Below are 20,129 nucleotides of genomic sequence, written 5' to 3'. Positions count from 1 at the left end.
TGTTTTTTAATCATACTATTGCTGTGATGAAACACCACGACCAAAGCAACTTGAGGAGGAAAGGGTTTATTTGATTCACATTTCTATATCACTGTTTATCATGAAAGGAAGTCAGGACAGGAACTCAAACAGGACAGGAACTCAAACAGGACAGGAACCTCAAGGAAGCTGCTGATGCAGAGGCCATGGATGGGTGTTGTTGCTGGCTTGCTCTCCATAGCTTGCTTGGCCTGCTTTCTTATAGAACTTAGGACCACCAGCTCAGGGATGGCACCACCCACAATGAGTTGAGCCCTCCTCCATCAATTGCTAATTAAGGAAATGTCCTAGAGGCCTGCCTACTGCCCAGTCTTAAAGAGGCATTTTCCTGAGGTTCCTTCCTCTCAGGTGACTTTGGCTTATGTCAAATTGACATAAAACTATCCAGCACAGATGTGACGTGATTTGATTTGCTTTATTCATTGACTTTTATTGGTCCTTGCATTTAGTGATGTTTGGGGGGTTTAAATGTGAATCCTATTCCTGCCCCTTCCCTAGTTTGGAGAGTTTTATCAGTTCAAAGTCATTGGCTGCAGTTTAGTACATGTGTGAGTCAGAAGGATGGGGAAAGATAGCCAAGCCTGTCCTTTGCAATTAACAGGCTATGTGGCCTTGGAGAAATTCTTTGCCCTACTCAGTCCTTTGTGACTTCACATCATGTTCGTATGAAAATTAATACCTTAAAAGGAATTGTAAAGCATTCTGTATAGATGTTGAAATATTAAAACATATTCCCTCTGAACGTGAGTGAGTTCAAATATAGAAACAAGTTCCTCCTCTTCAGAGAATTCAAAATGATTTGATTGTTGAATTGCGCGAGAAGTGAACAAGAACTGCTATTTTGTAACTAGGGCATTCTGAACTCTGAATACAGTGCACACGTGAGCAGACACAAAGGACAAAGATAAAAATGCAGAATTCCCAGTAAAATAAAAATGTGTAAATCTATATAAAACATCATTTAAAAAAAAAAAACATAATTCAGGTTGTCCTGAAAATGTAGCATACTGGTGGGGCAGTTGCTTAGCTGTTTCAAGCCCTTGGGTTCAACACCCTAGCTTTAAAAAGAAAGAGAGGAAGGAAGGAAGGAAGGAAAGAAAAAAAGAAAGAAAGAAAGAAAGAAAGAAAGAAAGGGAAGAAGGAAAGAAGGAAGGAAATCAAGCAAAAGGCAGCTCACCAGTCTGGACTCTGAAGTTCTCAAGTCTATTGGCCAATTTTGGACATCCACACTGAGACAGCTCCATTTCAGCAACATAGCAGTGAACAAAGCATTATTCTATGAGGACAATTCTTGCTTTTCGACTTGATCAATTTCTGGGTGTGTCTGTGAGGGTGTTTCTAGAAATTATTGGCATGTGAGTCTGTAGGAAGCAGAGGAAGGGAGACATCGTGGGTGAACGTGTGCTGCCTATGTTCATTAGGAGACTATGCTTTCTGTGGTCATATGAGCCAATTGGGTAAATCCCCTCTTATAGGTCCACATGCATCCACTTGGTTCTGTTCCTCTTGAGAGCCTTCCTAGAAAAGCAAAGTCTGCATCTTCAGGAAGCTTCTGCCCAAAGCTTCCTGAGGTTAAGCAACCATTAGCTGGCATGGGGTAGTAGAGCAGCCTTGTTGACAAACAGCAACATGGGAACAGAGCTTATCTCTTCAGAGACAGACAGGAAGAGGTTGAAATGAGAGATATTTGATTTTAGAAATAGAATCTAGTCTGTGGAAAAAAATCAATGAAAAATTACAGGAATGGGAGAGTGGTTCTCCAACATAGAAAAAAAAAACAACAGTATTTCAATTCTTGCTGCTTCTTTTGGAGCAGGCTGTGAGCCTGGCACTTCAACTGTGGAGTCATCTGCATCTAGTTTTGAGGCTCATTTTAGTCAGTTGGAAAAGTCTTGCCTCAGTTTATCTTATCTGTAAAATGAGTTCAACAAGAACTAGGTTTTCAAGTTCTGCTTTCTAGTGTCACTTAGGTGCATATTGACGTGACTGTAAAAGGAATTGTTACTCTCCTGTCATACTAGAGAATTAACAAGTCATATAGATCTGAAATATCCCCAAGGTCTCCCATGTAAATGAATTGGTCTCTAGCTTGGTTCTTCTGGGAGATCGGGTCCTTAAGAATAGGATCTGGGGGAGGGCGTTGGGTCACTGAGAATGTGTGCCTGAGAGGCACTGTGGGACCACAGTCTCTTCCTCTGTCTTTCACCCACTGTGAATTGAGGGGTTGGTTTAACTCCAGCACATGCTCCTGCCCTGTATGCTATCTCACTACAGGCCCCAAAGAGTGAGGAACAGGAGGTTGTAACTGAGTGTTGGCTCTGAAGCTGTGACTCAAGTCAAACCTTCCCTTTTTGTAAGTTGATCATCTCAGATATTTGCTAGAATAAGGGGAGATGGATGAATCTGCATTGCAAATAACACTATGTACTGATGGATTTAAAAACTTTCATGTCATCTGGAAGCAAGAAATGGAGACACAATAGCATCAAAAGACTGTGAGCTGAGAAAGAGGAGGGTTTATATGAGCGAGAATTGTTGAAACCAAGATTGGATAAAGCACAGGGACAAATAGCCAAACAAATGGAAACACATGAACTATGAACCAATGGCCGAGGGGTCCCCAACTGGATCAGGCCCTCTGAATGGGTGAGACAGCTGATTGGCTTGATCTGTTTGGGAGGCATCCAGGCAGTGGGACCGGGTCCTGTGCTCAGTGCATGAGTTGGCTGTTTGAAACCTGGGGCCTATGCAGGGTCACTTGGCTCGGCCTGGGAGGAGGGGACTGGACCTGCCTGGACTGAGTCTACCAGGTTGATCTCAGTCCTCGGGGGAGGCTTTGCACTTTAGGAGGTGGGAATGGGAGGTGGGCTGGGGGAAAGGGGAGGGTAGCAGGAGGGGGGAGAACAAGGGAATCCGTGACTGATATGTAGAACTGAATTGTATTGCAAAATTTAAAAAAAGTGAAAAAAAAAAGACTGTAAGCTGAGCATTTTTATAGGAGAGAAAAGACTAACTAGACTTCTTGCAGGAATTTTTTCAAAGGCCAGAAAACTGTAAACTGCAGAGGAAAATCAGGAACACTCCTTACGGAGGATTGGCAGTAAGCAGCAAGAACTCACCATGCCCTACCTGAAACTATGTTAAGCTGGTTGCACAAAACATTTATATTTTTATGATATTGCGTGAATTGCATGCTAGAGTCTGTCTCACTTTCCAGAAGACAGGGCTAGGCTCAAGGAGTTTAAATAATTTTCATGACAGTGAATGCTAGTAAAACCAGGATTCCCTTAAGTCTTGCCTGGAAGATGCAGTGTGGCATCCTTTGGACCTGAGGTCTAATTTGATATGATTTGGGGAAATAGGACTGGACTTCCCTTAATCTAATTAGAGACAATTATGTGTTGTACCCTAGAATGTGAATTTAGGGAGCGTGTCTGTGAAGGTCATTGATGATAGTGAACACTGAGGACTCACTGGTGTGGCCACCAAAGTTTCCACAAGTCGTGGGTTCCCTCATCCAGCTAAAATGGTCCTTTTCAGAGCTGAGTAAAGGGCCTTTCACCAACTGATATATTGGAAAACTTTCTAAAGTTGTACAATATAATATATTCCAGGCCCCCAGCCTGTTAATGGTAATAACTAATAATCAATAAAAGCAATCATATTCAGGGTCTGGATTCCCTAGGACCACTCCTTCCTGTGAGTTATTAAAATCATTTCAACTCTTACATATTAAATGTCACACAGAAAATAACCTCTTGCAGAGTGTTGGGTTCATCATATTTTACGAATTAATACTTCAGGTCATTTTAATCAGTTTCTGATATATATGCCATTTTCAGAAAGCACTTGAGGGAAGAACACTGTGGCCATGACTGATAATGACAGGAATATGAACTATATTCTTTATATACATATTGAAATTTGAGCACTACTGGGGTACTTTCCCATCTTAAGTATTTGGGAAGCCTTAAATAAAAAATAAATTTGCCTATTTCATTGAAATTGAGCATCCCTTTTTCCAGGCATAAAACTTCAAACTTATTAATTTCGTGGCTATATTTTAAAAACGAGAGCAAGTACCAGTGAGACAATGACATGATGAGTGTCTTAAAATTTCCAGAAAGGGCACTAAATTTTTCACAGTATTTGTGTTTCATTCTCAGAGTAATAAAAATACGCCACTCTTTTAATAATGAATAATAGATTCTCGGTTTGATTTACATGCATGGATTAGATGTCATGTGTGAAAAGTTGCTGTTTTATTCAGATTGGATTTCCCTCCAGTGAAACAAAAATGGTGCCCATCTACCACATAAAAACTATACCCTGTCACACTGATAAATAAATATTAACTGGCTGATACCATTTTTAAAATTCTGTCTGTCCCCAAAATAGTCTGCTAGCACAGTTAGTTCAGAGAAATATTTCTCTATAGCATCTAACGTGCCTATGCACACCCTACCATAGGGCAAAACCACCTCCAAAATCATGGCCACCCTAAAGGAATACTCTTATCATAAAATAAGCTTGTGATAGTCATGAAAGATTCACATGACAATTGATAAAAGGTTGAAATCTTTTCTTGCTCTTTTTCTACCAGGGAAAACAACAACAATAAAAACAATTTATTGTCTCTAATTGCCTGTTTTGTTTCTTTTAACAACAAATGCTTATTCTTTCCATGTCTATGGGCCACAAATCAAGATGTGGCTGTGAATTCATGATTTCAGGTCTTTTGTAGGTTTGCAGTCAAGGTGTCTGCCAGGGGTACAGTCCTTTCTGAAGGCTGACTAAAAGGAATCTGCATCCAAGCTGATTCCGGTGGTCTGGTTGACTTTAGTTCTTGAAGCAGGCTGCTGGACTCAGGACCTTGGTTTCTTGGGGTCTGTGCTAGTAACCACTGCATGATCTCTTTAGCCTCCAGCACACAATACAGCACTTAGTACAGAGGGGCCTAATAGGCCCTTCCTTTCTTGCTAATGACAAACTACTTGAAACCTGGCTTTAAAGGATGGTGTTTTACTGTGGGATGTTCTGTATGGCAAATGTGTTGCTCTGATTGGTTAGTAAATAAAACACTGATTAGCCAGTAGTCAGGCAGGAAGAAGTATAGGCGGGACAAGGAGGAGAAGAATTCTGGGAAGTGGAAGGCTGAGTCAGAGACACTGCCAGCCACCACGATGACAAACAGCATGTGAAGATGCCGGTAAGCCACAAGCCATGTGGCAAGGTATAGATTTATAAAAATGGATTAATCTAAACTGTAAGAACAGTTAGCAAGAAGCCTGCCACGGCCATACAGTTTGTAACCAATATAAGTCTCTGTGTTTACTTGGTCGGGTCTGAGCAGCTGTGGGACTGGCGGGTGAGAGAGATTTGTCCTGACTGTGGGACAGGCAGGAAAACTCTAGCTACAAATGGCGCCCAACGTGGGGCAAAAGTTTCCACCTAAAACCTAAAAAAGATTCTAAAACGGAACTAAAAACAACTTCCTAGTTGTCTCTCTCAAGTTAGTGGCAGCCTACAGGTTTGAGCCTCTATGGTGGGTTCTGGCGTGTGCATTTGAACAGCACTATAGCGAGAATAAAACATCTACAAGCAGCACATTATGCTGCATGGTGGATTTAGTCTTTGCTAGTACAAAAAAAATTAAAATAAAATAAAATAAAAAATTAAAAAAAGAGGTTTCTGGGCTACACACTGCTTTGATAGAAGCATAGAACCACTGTTTCTAAGAGTTGATGGCTCCCAAAGCTGGCGGTAAACATACCACCCCCATGTTAAGAAGCTGAGGTGGGTGGAGCCACCAGCCAAAGCTGCTATTTTAGCCCTAGTAATGGTACAGTTTAAAACATTAGATTCACAATAAGACAGATTCAGATGGAACAAGACTTTAAATGCTTTACAGTGTATGTAAAAATGTACGTAGACTTAAAAGAGAAAAAATATATATATACAGTTATATAAAAAATAAATAGTTTTTAAAAATAAAGTCTTTAAAGAGACAGTAAAGGTAATATAAAAAATAAGCCACATAAAAATAGATATTACACAAAGAATCTAGATTGTGTTGTCTTTGGGATTTTTAACTACAAAAAAACATTTGATCATAAAAGCTGTTGAGTTAAGCCAATATGTATATTTTAAAGGTACTTTGACTTCAAAATTTGGATGTAAGGATATGTTGCTTTAAAAAGGAGCCTCTGCTTTTGTTTCCACAGAAAGCCAGAGGCTATGGATTTGTTCTAGATTAAGATACATCAGGTTTGACCAGCCAAGACCCCCTGAAAGGTCAGCGATGACACCATGGCCCAGATGATCCAACATCCAGAACGGTTTCAAGGCAACTGGCTCAGACGATACCCCCTCACGGACTACTCCATAATCCTAAAATTTTCTTTATGTCCCCATAAGATACAGCGCCCCCCTCCAACAGGAAGTAGTAAAAAAAAGCTACGCCCAAATTCCCAAATTATATGTAATTTTACTTTGTTAAGGTTAAAACCTTCCATTTTTTTTAAAAAAAAAAAAAAGAAAGAAAAGTGCTGTGGGATGTTCTGTATGGCAAATGTGTTGCTCTGATTGGTCAGTAAATAAAACACTGATTGGCCAGTAGTCAGGCAGGAAGTATAGGCGGGACAAGGAGGAGAAGAATTCTGGGAAGTGGAAGACTGAGTCAGAGAGACACTGCCAGCCACCACGATGAGAAACAGAATGTGAAGATGCCGGTAAGCCACAAGCCATGTGGCAAGGTATAGATTTATAAAAATGGATTAATCTAAGCTGTAAGAACAGTTAGCAAGAAGCCTGCCACGGCCATACAGTTTGTAACCAATATAAGTCTCTGTGTTTACTTGGTCAGGTCTGAGCGACTGTGGGACTGGCGGGTGAGAGAGATTTGTCCTGACTGTGGGCCAGGCAGGAAAACTCTAGCTAAAGTGTTTATTTAGTATAGCTAATTTCTCTGTTATGTGTATGTATAATTCAGTGGAATGAGCCATCTGCTCTACAAGGCAAAAACTGGACCACTTGCAGCTGCTCTTGAGCTCGTGGCTAGGCTGAAATGGGGCTTTCAAAATAAACCACACCCTGCTTGAGACAAGTAGAAGGTTGGTTTAGACTGGGACCTTCCCCTCTTGTAGTCTTAGCCTCCGTTTCAGGTCTCTCAAGCAGTGGACTTTGTATTTTTACAAGATGACTTGAAGAGCCAAGAGAGACTCCTTTTTTTAAAATTTATTCTTCTTTCACACACTACATCCCAACCATAACTCTCCTTCCATCCACTCCTCCTAGTTCTCCATACACTGTTCCCCTCTCCCCCAGATCCACTGTTTCCCTTCAGAAAAGAGTAGGCCTCCCAGGAATATCAATGAAACAATGCATAGCAAGATGCAGTAAGACTAGGCACAAACCCTCATATCAAGGCTAGATGATGCAATCCAGTAGGAGGAAAAGGGTCCCAAGAGCAGGGAAAAGAGTCAGAGACACCCCTACTTCCACTATTAGAAGGCCCACAAAACCCCAAGCTAAATAACCACAGCACATATAGAGAGGACCTAGCACAGACCCATGAAGGCTCCACGGTGGCTGCTTCAGTCTCTATGAGCCTCTCTAAGCCCTTCTAAATTGATTCTGTGGGCCATATTCTACTGGTGTCCTTGACCCCTCTGGCTTCTACAATCCTTCTTTCCCATCTTCTGCTGGGTTCCCCAAGCTCTTCCTAATGTTTGGGTATTGGTCTCTGCATTTGTTCCCATCAGCTGCTGGAGGAAGTCTCCAACAGGGACTTCTAACACAACAGGAAAAAGAAGTTGTCAGTCCATTAAGACCTAAACTTGAACACCAAACTCTACAGTATTACTTCCATCATATCCCTTTAGCTAATAGCCAATGAGTCCTCTTAGATTAAAGAAGAGAAAGTATAGTTCCCACCCTTCAGTGGAAAAATAGCAAAGTCTTTACAATTTTCTGGTAAGTAAATTAACGAATAAAATATAAAATAAAGTAAGTAACACAAATAAAATCAATCTATTTGGCTGTGTATAGTGTAATAACCATGAACTAGCTCAGAACCTCCCATTTGAATTAGGGCCAAACACCGAAGATTTCCAATAACTCAAGAAAACTCATATAATTAAAGAATGCTAGCTGCCAAGTTTCCACATTTCTTATTTTTAAATTATCTTTTATTATTTTTAATTAGATGTAAGTATGTGCATGCAAGAATGCAGGTACCCACAGAGGCTCTGGCCCGGAGCTAGAGTTACAGGCCATTGTGAGCCACCTGATATAGTTGCTGGAAATTGAACTCTGGCCCTCTGAAGGTGAAGTACATGCTCTTGACAACTGTAGCCCCCTGCATATTTCTTTGACTCTCTTGTTGTATGCATTGTTCTAAGCACAGGGGTGTTCATTTATACAATAGCTCTGCTTCTCATTTGCACATTGGAGTAGACTAAAATGCATATACAACACACGATTAAGCCTCAGCCCCCACACAAGAGAATTTACAAGTGGCCCTCTGTAAGGTACTGGGCTTTGGATGATACAACAAGGATGTAAAGAGAGATTTGGTGGGTTTGTAAGAGTAAGGCCAACAGCTCCCACCCAGCCTTTTCTCCTTGGACAGGTACTGAGGAAAAACCATCTTCCAGAAGAAGGGCAGTCACCAAAGAAATAGATCTGCTAGAATAGTAATCTCTCACTAGCTAGCCTCTTTTACTGAGGGAAATGAATGCTTATTGTTCAAGCCATCCGTTGTATGGTATTTATCACAATATCCTGAACTGAATAAGACACACAGTAAGTGCATAATTTAATCTGCCCAGGTTTAATGGCCATGACCAAGAAAAGGAAGGGCAGTGTGTATACAGCTAATGAGGTTCCAGAGCAGAAATACAGGCTTGAAGAAAACTATTGTTTTCATGATTTGACTGATTTTCTTAATACTTATGCTTTTTCCCTGCGTGGACATGGCAAACAAAAGCGATCTTCACTTGAAAAGAGCAAACATGGTTTAGAGGAGGTTTCATTTGGTCTTTCTAGACATCAAGGCTGCAGTTAACAGGTGAGGGACCCATTGTGTATCTATGAATATCAGAAAATCCCAAAGGACACCTAGAAGGCTTCCATCTCCTTTTTAAAGCTGCTCTCGGGCTCAACACTGGGCTGCAGTGGAAGGTCACAGGTTCTCCACACCCTGCTTCTTATCAGAAACAAGTAAGAGTTTAAACTTGGGCTTTCTCCTGTAGCCACAGCCTCACTCTCTAGTCTCTCCAGCAAGATGACCTGAATATCCAAGAGAAAGACATCCAACACGATAGAAAAAGGAAGTTGTTGGTTCCTTAAGGCCTAATCTTTAACCCCATAATTTCCTTTCCACTTGAGAATGAGCTGCATTGAGTTTGCTTGTGCTTCAAGGAAGAAAGTGTGTGAGCTCATTTCTCTTTTTAAAAACTATTTTTTTCAAAATATTATTTTTCTAAAAAGGAGAGATCAAATTATCTTGAAGCAATAAAACCAAAAGGTACTATTATTTTCTCATGTACTATCCATTTATAGATATTAAAATAGTCTCCCTGAATTGATTTGTTTCTTCTCCATCTCTTACGGTCTGATTTTAAAAATTCCTTATATCATGATGCATCGTTTGATATTATCTTAACATTTCCCTCACTTTCTGTTCTTTAAGAAACAACCTGTATTTTTGATAACCTGAATTTCCTCTAAATTTGTCTAATACCTCTAAATAGTTTCACATTATGTCTTGCTCTCATTTTAGAAGCAGATTTTTATTATCTGCTAAGTGTAAGAGCTCCATGCCCTGAAGAACAAGATATTGTATATTGAATGTCTTCAAACTCTGGGAGTCTTATTGTGGGCTAATTAATGTATACAAACAGTGGCAAAATGAATGAGTTTAGAATCTGAAGGGTAAGTAGGAGTAAATACCTCTGACCGATACCAGGTGGCAAACTAGAACTTGGAGAATGCAAGAAAGAAATTTCATACAGTGACAGTTCAAGTGTAGTTGAGTACATGGTGGTGGGTGGCTATATCAGATGTGGGGAAATACTGGAGAAAGGAAGCTGAAGCTATATGACTGGGGTCTTTTAACATACAGCAAGACTGATTTATCCTAAGGGAAACTAGGAATCCACAAATGGTTTTAACCAAGAAGTGAGAAGATGTTTTTAAAAAGATTATTTTGCTTCAGGATGTCTCTAGGTGCTATTCAATAATTAGATATTGGATAATTATATGTTAGGTAATTAGAATATCTTACTGGAGTTAGAGAACCATAGTTGAGCACCCATAGTTACAAGGTAAAGGTTCCATCCCTAACATTGTCCTCAGAATCTATGTGATATTGAGTAGTTTGACAAACTTCTCCAAAATTTAGATTCTCATGTGTGAAATACAAATGTTAATGCTGACCCCAGACATCTCCTTCACCTTAACACACCATGATATTGGTGGGAGTAACAAATTCTTCCCTATGCTCTACAAACACTTCACTGCTTTCACGAAAGATTCAAGAAACAAAGATCTAAATATCGCTCATAACCACTCACGCATTCCTTCAAATGGCATAGTCCTGGATATGGGAAGGGAGGAAACGAACTAGGCAGTGACTCAGGAGTTCAGAGAAGGTATGTGTGTGGCTTGTGTTGCTTTTTGGAGCTGAAGCCTGGTTGAAAGAAATGCATTCTTTGTAGCATTTACTCCAGATCACTGCTCTGGGGGTAACGTGGCTTCAAGGAGACAGGGTTTCCGGTGATGACTCTTACGGTCGGTGGAGATCACAGAGACAAGGAGAGATAATGACAGCACCAGATCCTGTCACGGAGGAAGTTTGGAGCCAGAATATGGGTTTTAGAGCACACAACCTTCCACATCCTGCCTCTTGTACTTATTCTTTGCATCTAAGTATAGGCTGAAAACCAAAACACCTTACAAGAGCCTTTGCAAATGATTTATTTAGGAACCCAAATGCATTTCTACAGCAGACCCCCATCTGTTCACAAGCAGGTAAAGAGGAAGAAGAGCCTCCTGATAAATGACCACCAAATGCCTGCTCTCTGGCTCGCCATCTGGAAGCCTGTGTCCTCAGTCTGTTCTCGGAGACCCTGGTCTTACAGACTCATTGTCCTGCCTCATGTGATGGCAGCTACCCTTTTCTTCTTTGAGAGAGCCTCAAGATTGCCATAAGTTAATGATTTTTAAACCAAATTTTTTTTTTGCCTTTAGACAACCTCACACACTGACACATGATCCACAAAACAGATGTGCTTATCAAATATAAAATGGGGTTAAGTGCCATCAAAATCAAGTGACTTTTTTTTTCTCCTTTCTTTGGCTGACACAGACCCTCCATCCTAGACATGCTTTCATTTTCTCTGTGTTGTGGGGTAATGTGAAAAATGAAATATGTTACCCTAAATTGAAGGAAACCATGGTCTTAATGGAATCATTAGAGAAATTGTTCCAGAATGCTGCATCCTTCCAGAAATAATAACCCTGTAATGTCAGCAAATTCCGAGTCAGCACGGGTTACCTGCTGCACACAGAGGGTCTTGGTCATGTTCATTAGCTCTGCCCGAGGCTCAGCCAAACTTCAGCACATGACCTTTAAGAATTTTTAAAAATTCATTAATCAATGTTCTTTGCCTGAGTTTTGCTATTTTTGCTTCTTTAACCTATTATTTGTATCCTTTTTTATAAGTTGACTGATCCCCATGCCCAATGAAACTAAGAATTGCAAGCATAACAGTTCTAGCTAATAATTAACAGAAGTTTCTTCCAGTTTGGCTAACGTTGCCAAAGGTCAATAATGATATTTTAAATGTCACCCAAAAAGAACTATCATGCAAGCTAATGGGACAAGAAATTAATGGTTACAATTCTTAGTTCATATTTAACTTTACATTTTAAAAGGTATTTTTGACATCCTTTCTCTTTGACTTTCCTACAAAGCCCTAAAAATGCTGTATTTATTTAGCCACATTGATGTCTTAAAACCCAAGCAGAGAAAACAACGGAAGGCATCCTTCACCAAACTTTTGAAGGATCGCTATGATTTTCCTGTCTCCTCGGTGCTCTCTGGATGGTCTGTAGTGTTCAATCACGGCAGTAATAAGCATGAAGCATCTACTCCTGTGCGTTTACGAATGGCTCAAGGCAGTGGCTCCCTTCATCCTATCTGTCTTAGGGAAAGTATAGAGATGTTGGAGTCCTCACTGGAAACTTCACTTTGACTTTCTTATTGTGTTAATTAAGATATAATCATGTACTTATTTACATTTTGTGACCCTTTAGTCTTTCTTTTGTGGTTCAAATGCTTTGAATAATCAAATATTTTATTAAAGTCTAGGATAAAAGGCATATCTCTACCCCTACTTTTTGAAAGTTGTACATTTCAAACGTATTTGAAGAAAAGACTATGAAAATGTCACTTGTTCTTGCATTTTTCCTTGATCTTGAATGCTATTTTATTAGTACTTTTAGCTCACTTCTACTAAGAATATATTCATTGTAGAGTGAATTGGGTCTTCCAGAAGGAAGTACGCTGACCATTCCAACATTTCTAACATGCAGTACTTCAGAAAATGGCCATGTTTGGAAATGAGATCTTTTTATTTAACCAACTTGCAATGATGTCTTTAGCATGGCAATGACCCAACACGGCCATATCCTTATGAAGAAGAGTAATTTGTATGGAGACACACAGACAGGCACACAGGGAAGATGTGGAGAGGATCACAGTGGACATCTACAAACCAAAGAGCCCTTAAAAGCCTGCCAGAATCCATGAGAAACACACAAAACCTCCCCTGCTTACATCTTAACTTTTGTTCTAAACTTTGTGAACTTTTTCATGGCAGCCTTAGGAAACAAATCCTATGTCCTTAGTAAGGAATGGTTCCATTCATTTGTGGTACCTATGGCCCCATGCCTGGGTGACAGGTAAGAAGAACTGTATTGTCTCAATCTCTTCTCCTGCTGTGGTGATAGAATATGGACAATAGCGACTTAAGGAAGAAACTGTTTATTCAGGCTCAAAGTTCAAGGGTGAAGTTCATGGAAGGGAGATGGAGGCAGGAGGAGTTGAGAGCAGCTAGTCCATCTCCTCCACAACCAGGAAGCAGAGAGCAACCAACCAATGCGTGTTGCTTCTCAGCTCTGTTTCTCCATCTGTACAGTTCAGGATCCCAGCCTGGGTGGGAATGATGCCACACACTGGAGGTGAGTCTTCCCCCCTCACTTAAGGGAATCAAAATATTCCCCCACAGGCATGTCCAGAGGCCCACTTATGGTGATTCCAGGTGATTCCAGATTCTGTCACGTTGATGATATTAACTGTCAATATCATGTATCTCAGTATTGTAAATGTGCAGCTTAGCTGAACCCTGTCTGCTGCTGTTGCTAGAATGTGTTCATGTGGATTCATCTTACACAGTCCTGCTCAGAGTTTGTGTGTGTGTCTTGCAATGAGTCTTGGAAATTAATAGCACCTATTTCTTCAGTTACCATCTCCTTATTCTTTCCTTCTGGAAACTGTCAAAGAGCGATATGTGAATGTATTTTCATGTTTTCCAACTTTTTTACCTGTAAATGCAGTAGTCTAGGGAGCTGCTTCTCATCTGACTTTCTGATCCTTTGCTCTTGGTTTGAAAGGTCCAATCTTCAATATACCTTTTGAATTTTTCATTTCATTCATTATATTTTTATTATAGAATCATATTGTGTATTATCAGGAGAAACAATTTTGAAAGAGTTTAAGTTAAGAAATATTGTTATTTACCTGACGATATGAATGATATTGGTATCTGAGATAATTTCTACCTAATGGACTATTTTATTTTATTTTTGGTCTTGTCTGCTCCTTTTAAACACCATTGGAGCATCTAGAATTCATGCAGAAAATTTTCTAAATTTTATATCTAGTAAGTATAAAGCCTCGTCCCCTGGATGGTTGTTATGTTCCAAACCTTTAGTTAGCCAAATTGACCATCAATCCTTTCCTCTCTCACACTACCACTGTCCAGTCTGCCACTCCTCTCTCAGATTTGCAGGGTTTTTTTCTTGGCTTTTCATGCACAAGGCTATCCCTATTGTTCTTGAGTATTTATACATTCCAAAGCCTTTTGCCCACATTTATGGAGAATCAAGATGTTTATAGAATGAAAATCTGAAAATGAATATGCCTCTTAACACCCTATTCTAGCAAAATGGTAGACTAAGATAACCTAAATATTTAACCTACTGCATCATCCTGCCAGGACCAGAAGTCAAAGGGAACATACGTCATGCTGCATATTTCTTCCCAAAGATCTACATCTATAGAATGCTAATGGATACTGTCAACAAAGATGGCAATCTCTGTATCTGAAACGTTTCCAGGACAAACGTCAGAAGACAAGCAGGTTCTCAATGTTTTTACCAAGGAGTTACACAAAAATCTTCAAGCAAGCACTCAGCACCAACAGACCTGAGCTTAGAATTCAAATGAACTTGACCTACTAGGCTGAAATAAAGTATTTGGTATTGTTCATGTGATATAAGGGACCTAAGACTCATGTTGTTCCCTTAACTCATCTTATTTGATGACCTCTACCTCACAATACAGAGAGAGCCATGTTAATATGGAGAATCATTTGGGACAACACCAAAACCCTGCATATGGAATTTGTCCCGTGGAGGCCTGGAGCAGGACACCATTGGTTTAGGAACACATCTGTTGCCTCCCTTAGAAGCCCTCTCCTACACCTATAAGCAGGATCAGTTGCACTTCACCTTCAAGTGTTGACCTCCTGGCTCAGCCTGATGCCAAAAGGTACACCACCTGTGATGCATTGTGTTCTCACTAGAGGTCCATTAGTAAGACAACCTTATAGGTATGTGATGGAGACACTTCCTCCTCAGACTCAGTGTGTCTCCTGTATTTAGGCCTTATTCTTTCATTTAAATAATGTCTTCTGTGGTCTTTGACTTTTTTCACAGATAGATGGGCATCTCTCTCTCCTGTTAGTACAAGTATGGTGCCTTGTGCTGTGCCTTCAGCTGCCTTAGGGAAGCTAACCCCTTCTACTCATGAAAAAAAAAATAGGCCTCTTTGACTTGTATCTTAAATGGAATGAAATAGATGTCTCGAATGTCTCAGTATTAATTCCAAACCCAAGGCATAGTTTTATGTTTCTGAATGTGTTGTTATTATTAGAAAACTATGTGGCTACTGCCGAGAGTACAGCTCAGTTGGGAGTGTGCTTCGGTGGCATGAAGGAAGCTCTGCATTCAAACCCTAGTATTACATAAACTAGGCGTTGAGGAACATGCCTGGAATCCCAGTGAAGACAGGAGGATCAAGGTCATCACCCTCTCCTGTATAATGAGCTGAGGCTGGCATGACATACATGAGACACTTTTTCAAAAATAAATACATCAATAAATAAAATGACATTACAGTATGTTGCTTGAAAACCCCCTGTTCTGTCAGTCTCCTACAAACTACAGCGGTAAGAGCAGCAGGAAGAGCTGTATGCTTAATGAGAAACCATGACTGCGCTGCTAGCTTGAGCCTGACAGAGCAAATGGGACTTCGAGCAGTAGCCTTTCAACTTTGGGAAGCAGAGAGGCTCTGGTGACTTCTCTCTCCTGCCAAATTCTGGTTGTTTTTGGTGTTTTCCTTGTGTTTATTTTTTTGTCATGAGTGTTATGCTCTTCTTAAATACACTGAATGTGAAGTGGCCTAGTAGTTTTTGTTTGTTTTATTTTGCTTTTGGTTTTTTTTGGTTTTTTTTGTTTTTGTTTTTGTTTTTGGAGATTCAGGATCCTAGAGATGGGTATTAAAGGACAGACACAATTCAGTGTTATTTGTCAGCCTGCTAGAGCATGTTTTCCTGGTCTATGGCAGAAAGTGATTATGTTTCATTTGTTTCTGATAAGCAGAAAGTTTGGGCAGCTCTTTTAACCATCCTAAGATGCTTCCTTCTCTGATTGGCAGGAAAGGGTGTGCTTTCCTTGTCACAGGACTCCCCAGTCTGTCCCTACAGACTCAGTGCAGCTTTGACCCTATGGATGACCTTTGCAAGCCTACTCTTTTAATTTGCAGTGTGTTTCCTTCCAGACCTGCATGATGCAACCCTTCCCGCTGGCACTTTGCCCAGAGCCTCCGCTCTGCATGAGTCAGCACTCCAGCACTGTAAAGAAATACCCGAGGCAGTTAACATATGTAGAGGAAAGAGTGCTTTGGCTTATAATTTGGGAGGTTCTAGTCCAACATCAGTGATATCCATTGCTCTCAGCCTCTAACAAGGGTGAAAATGTGGGGCATGGCTAGAATGACTCATCCCATGATCCAGGAAGCAAAAATAGAGGATGAGACTAGCATCCACAGTCCCCTTCAAAGGTAGACACCCAGTGAACTAAGGGCTCATCTACTGTGTCCCGCCTCTGATGGGTCCATCAACTCAAAGTCTTAATAGTTTCCCTCTGTGAATGGAGCCTTTCAAACTCCAAAGGGCACTGCTCTATGCATGGCACCATTATAACCACTCAACAGTTCATGTGGGCTAGCCTGTACAAAGCCAACAAAAATAGATGAGGCTCCTGCACACAGAGTTCACATTTTCATCACAGACTTGAGAGAGAATGGACATCTAAATAAATGACAGGAATAAAAACAAATGACAGCACTCCTCAGTGTAAAACATTAAAGATGGCTTGAAAGTTAAATAAATAATACAGTATTGCTGTTTAGACCCCTTCAAATTATTAACTCAATTCTTAGCTGCTCTCACCTTTTTGAAAAATTTCTCTAATAGAGAGAATGAAGAGTCAAACTTGGGACCTGAACTATGCCTGATGCCTGCTTGTACCTGTCCTCAAATTCTGCTACTGGCAATTGGTGGCTTCACCAGGGGGAAAGTCATCTCCATAACCAGCTCAGAATAAAACCCCGCACATATACCCCATGCTTCTTAACAAGGTCATTGGAACCATTTAATGAAGAAAAACTGTTAAACTACATTGTTCTTAACCAAAGGTTAATTTGAAAGTTATCTAAAATATATGGATTTATCATATTAATCAAAAGAAAAGTCCAGTGGGTAAAATTTTATGAGCTCTATCAAAGAGATAGTGTGATTACAACAACAATAACAAAGGGAGATTGTTGGATTCCTGCTCTGCACTGGCAAGGCATCTTTCTGCACACACCTTTTGTTGGACAGCGTCATTGTACCCATCTTCTAAATGGTCCATAGTAGGGACTTGGTAGTGCCCTCCATTAAATCTTGTCAGTCAAGGTCACCTTTCCATTAAACATTTCTCTCAAATGAATTCTTATGTCCCTGTTTCAAAGCACCTTCTGCTGTCCTGGCTGTTACCTCAGTCTCTACTCTAACATGTCTGAAGCTGAGCATACCTGTTGAGTGCCCATCTTCCAATAATGAGCCGTGCTTGTTTGCTGGTTTTGTTTGTTGTTTTTATTTTAACCCAATCTACTTCTAAATCACAGAGTGGTCATTTGGTACTTGACACTTTTTGTCTAATGGTATGGTTTTGATTGATGCTGTTTTTTTTTTTTTTTTCCATCTTCACCGTTTGCTATGGAGGTATTTCCTAGTTACTGAAAAAAAGTCAGGGGTAGTTATCCCAAAGTTCTTACATAGCTGTAATGTTAATGTAGTGAAAAGTTAAAAGTGAAACTATTTTCAGGTAGAGGATATTTCTCCTTGAACCTCATCCTGCAGTACCAATGTCGGTTCTGATAATGTTTATAATAATTCAATAGAATAAAAAACAGTCCTCCTGTGAACAGTCAGTGCCATGCTCCTAGTACAGAAGCGTGATCTGGACTTCTAGGACAAATCCACTCTCCTTTCTCTCTTCCCACTTTACCTACCCAGGAAGACAGTATCTGTCCAGTGCAGATGGTCCAGGGGAAGCTGAGGCTGCCTTCAGTGTTTCTATTGTACTCACTTCTTGCTGTCCTCCTTTTCTCCGGGATCACTTCTAGACTCACCCACTATGTCTCTTCCAGCACTCTCCCCTCCAGAGTGCATTTGAACAGCAGTATGACCTACCACTTACTATCTGTATAGTTCCTTCAAGTCTTGGCTGCCTACATTACATATGCATGTGCCACACACCATGTGTGTGCTAGAGTTATCTGCTTAGAAACCCTGAAAACAGGAAGATCAATAATCCCTACAACATTCTTGACAAATAAAGGACACAAGACTAAATGTATCTTTACCTGCGACAGGAGTTGAAATGGATGGATGGATGGATGGATGGATGGATGGGTGATAGATAGATAGATAGATAGATAGATAGATAGATAGATAGATAGATAGACTGATAGAAGGTGCTTATTAGATACTTGTTAGGCAAGTAAATGTGATAGTGGATGAGTGTATGAATAAGATCCTTTGGGTTGATTACAGTAGGTTGATTCTCTATAACTACATGGACAGAGAGGGAAGGTAGACAGACAGTGACAGCAGACTCTAATTAAAGACAAAGTAATATGTGTCCACAAAAGGTCAGCTTACCACGGAAAGGTTTTCGTGGAAATACAGCCCCACATCATAAAAGTTGCCACCATGACGAACTGGACGTGTTCTCGTCTTCAGCTGCTCAGTCTGACACCATTGTGAGACAGGGCTCCCCAGCGGATTGAGCAGAGACACTCTGAGAAGGTAGGAGCCTTGGGGAACCTTGTCCTTGAGGCCCCTGATACATCTGATCTGTATTTGTAGGCAAGGCAACCGAGACTGCTTACCCTACATAAAAGGCACAATTCTTGAGTTACACAGGAACTGGGTAAAACCAAGCAATTAGCAACAATGGGCTTTTCAGAGGGCAAAGAAGGGAGACAATTATTTTTACTCACCCTGTAATTGTCAGGTATTAGCAATGATAACAAACAAGGCCCCACAATGTGTAATTAAGAGGTCCAAAAGCAAACTCCCCGATGATGGGAAGGAAAGTTTAGCTAGTGTTTAAGCATGGTATGTTAATAAGCTGTGACATCAGAAACCATTCATCTATTATAGTACGATCAAATTAGCAGGAATCCAACACTTGTGAAAACCACACAGCATGCCCGCTAAGGTATTAGGGAATGGGAAACCCTAGCAGCAAGCTTCACTCACGGCCTGAGAAAGGCAACAATCTTAAGCAATTCTAATCACAGATAATAATGCCACATTGATAAGTGAACTGCAAAGCATGTCAGACTCCCACCTCATCTGATCCATCATACTCTCAATATATCAGCTTGGCCCACGGGCTTCCAATGAAAGGCCCTCCCACAACAAGAAAGGGGGAAAAAATCAAGGCCGAGTCTTAGCCCATGAAGTGTAACCGAGACAGTGCTGAACCTTTTAGGGAACATTTGAATTTCATTGCTAGTTCAAGGTTTACTGAAGCAGGCCATTTCCATGTTCCATAATTGCCAAGAAGTTTATACAAATTCATGATTTTAATGAACTATTATTTCAGATTAGGTAAATGCTAAAGCAGGATTGTTGAGAATTAAGATGGCATTAAGTTTTATTTCTAGACTCACAAGTTCCTGAACAATTCAACCTTGAAGAATTCACTGGTACTTTGTGCTTCAATCACAAATAATATCATTTTTTAAGAGCATGTTACTGTTCCATCCAGGGTGGTGGTACTGCCGGGTTAATCTACAGTTAACAGGAAAGACTTCTTAATCCTGCCTAGAATTTATTGAGATAATGTATATTTCCATACATAGTATGGTTCTAGAATTGAGTAAACAAGAAAAGTTGTTCAATTTCTTTTGTTTTCCCATTCAAATATACTTAAAAACTAATCAGAATAACAATTATTTTTGGTTTAATTAGAAAATCTTAATTAACAACAAAGACTTAACCTTAATATTTTGGTTTCCAAAAATATTTTAAAAATTAACACCATCTGAATAAATAAGACAATCTTTTTAGACCTCAAGGCAGGATTACTGATGCAGGCAGACGGAGTTATTAAACACATTCTAAATTAAACGCCTCTATGAATTTTATACTGAAATATATTGTGATAGTTTTGCATGCCAA

At 40.1% G+C, this 20,129-nt stretch overlaps 1 protein-coding gene across 1 annotated transcript in view; it reads right to left on the bottom strand.

Annotated features, from left to right (window-relative positions):
* LOC128103813 (uncharacterized) overlaps positions 1 to 20,129 on the bottom strand; it is a gene marked incomplete at its 5' end in the record, with an annotated part of 276,502 nt that overhangs the window by 178,571 nt on the left and 77,802 nt on the right. The window contains one exon of the mRNA XM_052728456.1: positions 18,600 to 18,830. Coding sequence (XP_052584416.1) covers positions 18,600 to 18,830 — 231 coding nt within the window. The remainder of the gene's footprint in view (positions 1 to 18,599; positions 18,831 to 20,129) is intronic.

This window comes from Peromyscus californicus, unplaced genomic scaffold, assembly GCF_007827085.1.
Source record: "Peromyscus californicus insignis strain IS unplaced genomic scaffold, ASM782708v3 Scaffold_8__1_contigs__length_139910024, whole genome shotgun sequence".
NCBI lineage: Eukaryota > Metazoa > Chordata > Mammalia > Rodentia > Cricetidae > Peromyscus > Peromyscus californicus.
The sequence above is the reverse complement of the archived record's forward strand: the minus strand, read 5'-3'. Positions and strand labels throughout refer to the sequence as shown.